The following is a 10283-nucleotide window of genomic DNA, read 5'->3' on the forward strand; positions in this document are numbered from 1 at the left end:
ATATAATTGCCTGTGGCATTGACATGTGAATAAAGTAGTTGTAGTGGGTGTCATTGTCCATTTACATATTGATGAATCCATGAAAGACAAATCAAAACAGCTGTTGGACAATACACACACATAGATGTGCATTTATATTTACCGTATATACTTGCCTATAAGTCGGATTTTTGGGAGTCAATTTTTGGTCCAAAACTCTATGTCTGACTTATAGGCGCGTTTTAAGAAGATTGGTATTTTTCTGGGTGGCGTAATGTAGTGTTCAGAACATACAGTAATTGATATTGATAATGAATTCTTGGTAGGAAGAAAATGTTAAACCAGAAAGGCATTCAAATAATACTACTGTACAATATTAGTAGAACATAATCCATGCAAGCTTGATTTTTCTGGTGTAACACTAACATGGTTCAATCCCCAAAGTCTGTATTTTTCAATGCATCAATAAAAATTTTATATATATGTAATATAAATGGATATGTATTATTAAATATATATCACCTAGAGCACAATAGTCATTTCAATGATGTCATTTACTGTTCTGAATATTTTTTTTATTTTGGGCAGAAAATGTGGATTTCCTATTTGTTACAAACTAGATTTACTAAATATTTTAAAATATTGTAAATGTTTGTAGGCTGCATTGTAAAGTAAGTGAACGATACCCTTTTATTTAATTAAAGGGACATTAGTGATGGAAACCATTTTTTCCCCATCAAAATCACTCAATGATATAGGAATATATATTACATATTAATGACTAATAAAAACATTTATTTTGTTCAAAAACAAGAGAATCCCAATAAAACTACGTTACATTACCACTTTTAGTGTAAAAAAAATATTTTTATTAGGAAGTTAGAATTATTTACTTTAAAGACAATGGTTATTTAATCACCAAACAAAACCACATGTTCATGTGCCTGTTTTGAAGTTAAAAAGTGTTTGAAATAATTAAATACTGGTGTTTTTACTGAAATATACAATATAGAGCAATTTTCATTGAATTCAATTTTGATAAAATTACAGATAATTATTTGAAAAACTGCTGAAAGAAACCACTCTTCAAAACTAAAGTGTAAACCACTAATGCAAGGTCTATGATAACTTACCAGGGTATTTGTTATTAAACGTATATTTAGACACAATTTGCCAATAAATCATGATTTGTTTTGAACAATTTTTACATATACATAAAATAATTTGATATATATTTCATTGTATTTAAATATATTGATCAACAGCTGTTTTATTTTAACCTGACCGCTACACTCCCGCTACAACTGCTTTATTCACACGAGAGTGCTGATGTCAAGACTCTGCCTACTACATTCTGATTGGACGATATTCAGTCAAAACAATTTGCTGAAACTTTTGTGGAGATAATACCGACTCCATACTTCAGGGTATTTCACAGTAACCCTAAAGGGCTATTGTAAGATGTTCTATCAGCCATGAAGAGTCAATGTTTCAGAGAGGTAACAGTGATCCTGGAATTATTCTATCAATACTGTAACAGTTGAATGTGAAATTGAATTTATTGTAGGTCTCATTAGAACATGAAATTCTTCTTCACCCAAGATATTTTGGACCAAATTTACTCAATATCGTGAAACAGAAACTGTTCACTGAGGTTGAGGGAACATGCACTGGAAAGTAAGTATACATCTAAGAAATATTGTCTTGTTTGCATTGTCTGTCTGTCTGTAAACTTTTCATACTTTCGACTTCTTCTCCAGAACCACTCGGCCAATTTCAACCAAACTTGGTACAAATCATCCTAGGGTGAAGGGGATTCAAGTTTGTTCAAATGAAGGACCATGCTTCATTCAAAGGGAAGATAATCACAAAAATAGGGTGGGTCATTTAAAATCTTTTTCTCAAGAACCACTTGGTGAGGAAAACTGAAATTTACATGAAAGCTTCTTGACATAGTGGAGATTCAAGATTGTTAAAATTATAATCCCTGGGAGTAGGGGTCAAATTTTTTACATGCAAATATAAAGGGAAAATCTTTAAAAGTCTTCTTCTCAAGAACCACTTGGCCATAAGAGTGGAAATTTACCTGAAAGCTTCCTTGAATAAAATAGGTTCAATTTTGTTCAGATCATTATCACCAGATTACTTGAGTCACTGTCACTCACATATTGTAAGTTGTAAGAGCAAACATACTGTATCATGTCATCTCAAGTGTGCATCTTTATGTTTTCATCTTCCTCAAAACAGCTAAACTAGGAACAAAGTATTCTGGGGGACAGGAATTAAAGTCAATTTGTTTAAATGAAGGATATCAAGGATTCTCATGAAGCACTGGACCAGAAATGAGAGCTTCCTAAATGGTGTAGTCTCAAATTTGTTCAAAACTTACATGGCCTCATAGGGACCATTTGAACCTTTTTTCGTTGCTTTTCAGATATGGATTTGTGATAGCAGTTACAACTATTGATAATATAGGAGCAGGAACAATACAACCCAGTCGAGGCTTCGTGGTCTATCCAGTAAAATATAAAGCCATTGTGTTCAGACCATTCAAAGGCGAAGTTCTTGATGCTGTTGTCACTCAGGTGAACAAGGTAAAGCAAGGCCTATACATGTAATAGATCCATTTATTATATAGCTAATAAATAATCTATTATAAAATCTAAAGAATGTTAGCGTTCAATATCCCGAGAATTTATTGAACACTAACTTTGCATTGCGTAAATTGTGTGTGTCCGAAACATTCCGAGTATGAGCGTTCAATATTGACGTTACCGTAAAGACGTAAATAAGCCAAAATGGCAGACGACGGTCCTCCGAATCTGACAGAGCCGGTATCTGATATCATATTCATTTATTTAAACAAAATGTTTTACTGTACATAAGTTATGATGTTCCCACTCACAAAGTCAGTTTGCTTCATGCATTAATGACGGGTTTGATATTGAACAGTTAATAAATGCATGCTGATATTGCACCTTCACCTTAGATGCCAATATTGATGAATTCTCATCTATTTTGAGTGAAAAGGGATAAAATTTAACAACTAAATACTTTAGCTTTATAATAAAAGGGTTATACTTATATTGGTGAATATTGTCACTCGTTGGCTGTCAAAATGCATGAGCTAGCTCGTGCATTTTGACAGCCAACTCGTGCCAATATTCACCAATGTAAGTTCAATAACCCTATATTATTATAAAATGGAAATAATCAAAATTATTTTCTTGATGCAAAAATGGTTGCATTATTTAAGGAATAAATATCTAGTTTGTTTGTATTTTGGGATGTGGAAGCAATATGTCTGATCGGCAAAGCCAACCATGCAGTAATCCTCCATTCTTCCATTGATTTTATTTTGTCCATAATACATACAAACTCAGCTTTTCTGATCACGTTTTGTCCAGCGTCTGTCCGTTTGTAAACTTTTAACATTTTCGACTTTTTCTCCAGAACCACAGGGCTAATTTCAGTCTAACTTGCCACAAAGCAGGCTTGGATGAAATGAAATGCCATACTCTTTTTGAAGTGAAGACAATTGAGAATTATTCAAAATTTATGACATCTTCTAAAAATCTTCTTCTCAAGGACCACTGGACCAATTTCAGTCAAACTTGACACAAATCATCCTTTGGTAAACTAAGGGAATTTTTTTTAAGTTTGTTCAAATGAAAGGTCATGCTCCCTCCAAAAGGGACATAATTAAGAAACTGCAACCACAAAGTGGAAATTTACATATAGCTTCCTGATATGATGTAGATTCAAGTTTGTTCAAAACATGACCTCCTGGGGTAGGATGAGGCCACCATAGGGGTTCAAAGTTTTGCATGGGAATATATAGGAAAAAACTTTAAAAAATCTTCTTCTCAAGAACAACATGGTCATGATAAGTCATATTAATTTCCAAGCATCCCCAGGTAGTGCAGATTCAAGTTTGTTTAATTGTGGTCTCTGGGGGTACTACTGTGGGGCCAAAATACGGATCAAAGTTTTTATGGGAATATATATAGGAAAAATCTTTTTAAAATCTTCTCAATATCAGCAGGGCTATGAATACTTGAATTAATATGCAAATATACCCAGGTAGTGCAGGTTGAAGTTTGTTCAAATCATCACCCCTGGGGGTAGGATGGGGCCACAGTATCAAGAATTTTTTTATGGGAATATATAGAGAAACATCTTTAAAAATCTTCTGAAGAACAGCTGGGCCATGGAAGCATCTTTAAAGGGACTGATTCACGATTTTCCACAAAATTTTCTTTTTCACTTTGAATGATCAAAATCTACTGTCTAATGTGTTTAAAAGATTTCGCATAAAAATTAAGGTTATACATTATCACAGAAGCTCATTTTAGAAAGTTTAGTATTTGTTTTGTAAACAAAGATTGTGGTATGTTATTGTTTACGAAATTTTCAACAGAAATGAATATCGATCAAAGTGTATTATATCTTTCACATTTCAAGTATTTTTGGGGTAAAATGTGTCATCTAAAAGTTTAAATTTGTGACTACGCAAAATTAAGATGCTTTATATTACAAAATTAATATTTCACTTGTTTGTTTGTATATATAAAAAGACTCGAGTCTTTGTTTACATAACACAGATTCAAGGCTAAAATACTGCTTTTATTCTTGCATTCAGAAGGTCAAAATTTTGGCTGTCAACATTAAATGAGTTATCATCAAAAATGAAAAATATTTTTATCAAAAATTGTGAACCAGTCCCTTTACGTAGTGCAAATTCAAGTTTTTAGGGGTAGGATAGTGCCACAATTGGAGATCAAAGTTTTATATCTGAATATACAAGAAATTGATTTTAAAAAATTCTTTTCAAGATTAGCAGGGCCACACTAAATCATCATAATGCAAACATTTGTAAGTTGTGTGGATCCAAAAAAAAATTATGCCCTCATGGCATGCATTCCGTGTGAGAAGACTTTTCCTTTGGTATCAATATTTTTCTATGCGTAGCAGTCTTGTGCATATAGATTCCTTACATTTCATACCATGATTTTTTACCTTGTGACTTTGTATCATGGTTATGTTGTGACCCATATGGGGATAGGATGGGGCTACAATATGGGGTTAAAATTTGCATGGGATTAATCTTTTAAAAATCACAGTAGCCGAATAACAGCAGAGCCAAGGTGACTCAGGTGAACAATGTGGTCCAAGGGCCCCTTGTTTAAATATTAGTTTTTATGGTAAAGAGGAATAACAGACCTATCAAAATTGTCACGGATTAGAACTATAAGACATGTATAATAATAATGTAATGTTGGAAACTTGTGTAGCAGAAAATTTCAATCTAAACAAACAAACAAAAAACACCACCAATTAAACCTGTGGGATTTGAAGATTGTCATTATGCCGGTAACACCTAAATCTGCTGAGCTAACCAGACAGTTTATAAATATTAAAAGGACAAATAATATATTTTTACATTATTGGCAATTCTTCTGTTCAAAAAATGATGACAATGCGTCATTCACTTTGATTAAATGGTCACTTGCATGTCACGCAGAGTACATAATCGAGAATTATAAACAATGAAACATCAAAGGTTTATCACAGACAAAATATGGGTAAAGGTAAATGCATATATATTGTGTTTTAATGTTTTATTTGTTACTTTGATAAAGCAAATATGCATGTAGAGAATCTTGTATATTTTATTTATGATATGTTCTCTGCAGGTTGGATTATTTACAGAAATAGGACCCTTATCATGTTTTGTATCAAGACACGTAAGTATTTGTATTTGAAAACATGCAAGACCACATATTTTATAAGATAAAGAATTATAAGCAAATCTACATGTGTATTTCTTTTTCAAAGTCAATACCTGCCAACATGGAGTTTGATCCCAATTCCAACCCACCCTGCTACAAGAACAAAGAAGAGGTAAATAAAGCAAATGCCAGTATCTATTGTGTGATTGATTAATTTCTGGTTGGCTGAGATCAAACAGCCTAGGGAAAACAGCCTAGGGAAAATAAACATTGGAAATAAGCCATATGGCTTTCATGGGTTATCCTTGGCATAGGCATATACAGTTATTTCAATGTATTTAACAACAACTTTTGTTTTAACTATGGTTCCTCTGTGATATTGTCTTGTATTTATATTGTATATATGTGTGTATGTATATATATATATATATATATATATATATATACCTATTCCTAAATAAATAAACTATTTAAAAAATGTGAATACATGTATAAAATTTGATTTTTCCAACTGTGAGCATAAAATAAATTGGGAATTTCAGAATTTATACAATTATTATTTGGTCACTCAATACAAATTCACATCCCTACCTACATTTGACATATCTGGAAGATAATTGGAAAAAAGGGGGGTGACTTTTTTCACGAACGGGAGTAAAAATTGTTGAATTATATTAACATGGAAATTGATCTAAAGATGACCGATCAGGTATAGTTAAATTTAGTAAGTTCTATATGTTTTAGTAGCTGGTTTTGATGTTTTAAATTATAGCCACTTTGGGGGAATTTGTGTTTTAAGAACACATCTTGTTTGATACTGCTACTGAATTTTAGAATTTAGCTTAGATATGCAGAATAAGAAAACTATTCTAGATTTCATAGCCTATGGGGCTAGTGATACTTTTAACCAGCATATAATTAGAAAAAGCTTTGTTTCTCTTTATTTACAATGATTGTTTTGTTTCTTAGGATGAAGTAATTCAACAAGATGATGAAATCAGACTCAAAATAGTGGGAACAAGGGTTGATGCAAAAGATATTGTGAGTCCTAGTTTAAAGCTCAGCTAATATTAATTATGCCCCCTTCAAATAAGAGGGGCATATTGCTTTGCACCTTTAGGTCTGTCGGTAGACCACATGTTGTACACTCAGTATCTTGAGAACCATTCACTTGATCATAATGATATTTCATATGTGGGTTGATTATGAGTAGAAAAGGACTCCTAATGTTTTTCAGGTCAAGGGTCAATCCACTCTTCTGGACATAAGAAGATACTGTCCACTCAATATCTTGAGAAACTTTTTCTTGACAGTCATTAAACTTAGTACACTGATACATTGCGAGGAGTAAATAACCCCTATTGATTTTGAGGTCACATGGTCAATGGTCAAACTGGACATAGGAATATACTGTCCACTCAATTTGTTGAGAACCCTTTGCTTGACAGACATCAAACTTGTTATACTGGTACATCTTTAGGAGAAGATGACCCCTATTGATTTTGAGGTCAAAGGTCAAGGGTCAAACTGAACATAGGAAGATACTGTCATCTCAGTATCTTGAGAACCCTTTGCTTGACAGACATCAAACTTGGTACACTGGTACATCTTAAGGAGTAGATGACCCCTACTGATTTTTAGGTCATGTGGTCTAAGGGCAAGGGTTAAACTGGACATAGTAATATATTGTCTCCTATATTTTAAGAATTATTTGCTTGATTGACACCAAACTTTATACACTGGTACAGCATAAGGAGTAGATGACCCCTATTTTTATAGGTCAAACTTGGTACACTGTTACAGCATAAGGAGTAGATGACCCCTATTGATTTTTAGGTCTCATGGTCAATCTACTCTTGACATAGGAATATATCGTCTGCTCAATATTTTGAATTGATGATACTACATGTACTATCAATTAAATGATACATATGTATAACCCTTTTCAATTTTGCACCATTGGGGGCATATGTGTTTTACAAACATCTCTTTTTTCTTTATTGATTTGGAAACATTTTGTTTAACAGTTATGATACATCTGTTTTTCAGTTCGCAATTGGAACTTTAATGGATGATTATTTAGGTTAGTATTGGATACCAGTATTTAGATGCAGACAGTTCAGCTTGAGAAATTCCAAAGGCATCTTTTTACAATACATGTATTCAACAGATTCTGATACATGTACATATCATTAACTTAAATATCTGGTCTGGTGATCTAATTTACGAGATCATAGATATTAATTGATGTGTTGTAGTGTTAAATCATTAATTATGCCACCATAAAAAAACGGGGTCTGTTGGTTTGCACCTGTTGGTCTGTTGTCCACTCAATATTTTAAGAACCCTTTGCTTGACAGACATCAAATTTGTTATCTTGGTTTCCCCTAAAGAGTAGATGACCCCTATAGATAATCAGGGTCGGACTACTCTGGAGAGGAAAAGATATTGTCCGCTCAATATCTTGAGAACCCTTTGCTTGACAGACATCAAACTCGGTATACTGGTCCCTTCTGAGAAAGAGATGTCCCTTATTGATTTTGAGGTCACAAGGTCAAAGGTCAATCTACTCTGGACATAAGCAGATATTGTCAACTTCAGATGTTGAGAACTTGAAACTTGGACCACTGGTATCCCCATTTTTATGCCCCCAGAATCAAAGATTCAGGACCTGTCTGTGGCAAAAACTTTAACCTTGGTAATATCTTTTATACCATTTGAGGTATAGCTTTCATATTTTGTATGTGTATTCCTTGTGTCAAGACCTTTCCATTGACACCAAAATCTTTGACCTGGTGACCTTAACATTAACCTTTGACCTACTTGTTGGAAATTTGAATATAAGCCATACCTTTCAAATTGTGAAGAGGTACTGCTTTTATATTAAGCACGTGCATTTCTTGTGAGAAGACCTTTCCAACGATACTAGATTTGTTGACTTTGTGACCTTAACAGTGACCTAGTTTTTGGAAAAATACAATGTCTTACAGTTTCACTTTGTTGTAATCCAGGGGCATCAGTGTTTCTTAAACACATCTTATTATATCCCCCGCAACAAGTTGTGGGGGGGTATACTGGAATCAGGTTGTCCGTCTGTCTGTCCGTCCGTCCATCCGTCTGTAGACGCAGTGGTTTCCGGTCTCTAAAGCATTATCCTTTCCACCTACCGTCACCAAATCATATATATGGACTACCCATGGGATGAAGATGTTCTCTATTGATTTTGGGGTCAAAAGGTCAAAGGTCAAGCGCACTGGACATCGAAGTAGCAATATGGTTTCCAGGCTCTAAAGCGTTATCCTTTCCACCTACAGTCACCATATCATACATATGGACTACCCATGGGATGAAGATGTTCCCTATCGATTTTGGGGTCAAAAGGTCAAAGGTCATGCACACTGGACATCGAAGTAGCAATATGGTTTCCGGGCTCTAAAGCATTATCCTTTCCACCTACAGTCACCATATCATACATATGGACTACCCATGGGATGAAGATGTTCCCTATCGATTTTGGGGTCAAAAGGTCAAAGGTCACGCGCACTGGACATCGAAGTAGCAATATGGTTCGGTTTGTCATGCCATTTGTTTTTTACACTCAGAAAAGAGGTAGTTTATACCTATTACCAACACCCTTTGGGAGATTGGGGTAAGCGGGGGGGGGGGGGGGGGGGGGGTATTCTTAGTGAGCATTGCTCACAGTACCTCTTGTTTTTAATATCTTTTGATTATAGACAATTAAATTTGAACTTTTTCAATATTCCCACTTGGTGGCATATATGTTATATTAGATATATCTTGTTTTTATTCTTTTGTGGTATGTATATACCCAAGAAATTAAGTCTTCCATGAAAATCTCAACAGCTTTATACCTTTTCACCCATGAAATTATTACCGGTACATGTTTATTTTTCTCAAAATATGAAAATTTTACCCCCCAAAAATTACATGATATTGCAGTATTTTGAATATGGTACTCAATACAACACTTTCAGCATAACTTTATGGCCATTGATCAGACAAATTTCTCAAATATAACTTTTATTTGTTAAATCAGATTTTGATACAATTCTTAGATAAGATTATAGTGTGTTTTGCTACTTATAATTATTGTGGCTTAATAGTGTATATATGATAATAACCAACAAAGACAAGTACACATCTTGATGATAGGTTTTTTTCTTCTGTTTTCAGGTCTTTGATTTTGTCCAAGAAGATAAGAGTACACAACACAATCATGATCATTGTAAATAGGAATCACTCATTAAACTTTTTTTTATCTTTAGTCTTTTTTGTCATAAAAATGCATATAACTACAGTACCTTCCCAACATTATAAATGCTGATTTGGCATCATGCATGTGTATCCTCCACACCCCACTCTTCTAGATCTGCTAATAGAGAGGTGAAATTACTCATTTAAGCTATTGTATGATAATTATGGACTTTATTTTGTCCTGTATTGCCGGCTAATCAGGAGAGAGTTGTTTTGTTTTGTTTTTATTTTAATGTGATAAACATTTTACCTTAATGTAGTTTTTTATATTTGAACTTATTTTTATCTATTACCTTT

General features: G+C 33.6%; 1 protein-coding gene across 2 annotated transcripts in view; it reads left to right on the forward strand.

The window, feature by feature from the left end:
- The window catches only part of LOC125650344 (DNA-directed RNA polymerase II subunit RPB7), an 11430-nt gene extending 1434 nt beyond the window's left edge, over positions 1-9996 (forward strand). Inside the window, exons 2-8 of one of the 2 annotated variants that reach the window (XM_048878557.2) lie at positions 1547-1656; positions 2414-2573; positions 5676-5726; positions 5818-5883; positions 6681-6752; positions 7761-7794; positions 9906-9996. In XM_048878557.2, the coding sequence (XP_048734514.1) occupies positions 1547-1656; positions 2414-2573; positions 5676-5726; positions 5818-5883; positions 6681-6752; positions 7761-7794; positions 9906-9913 (501 nt within the window). In that variant the 3' untranslated portion in view covers positions 9914-9996. Of the gene's footprint in view, positions 1-1546; positions 1657-2413; positions 2574-5675; positions 5727-5817; positions 5884-6680; positions 6753-7760 lie in introns of both variants that reach the window. The other variant, XM_048878558.2, reaches the window with a different exon arrangement.
- The last annotated feature ends 287 nt before the right edge of the window (positions 9997-10283 follow it).

The sequence above is a fragment of the Ostrea edulis genome, chromosome 5 (genome assembly GCF_947568905.1).
Source record: "Ostrea edulis chromosome 5, xbOstEdul1.1, whole genome shotgun sequence".
NCBI lineage: Eukaryota > Metazoa > Mollusca > Bivalvia > Ostreida > Ostreidae > Ostrea > Ostrea edulis.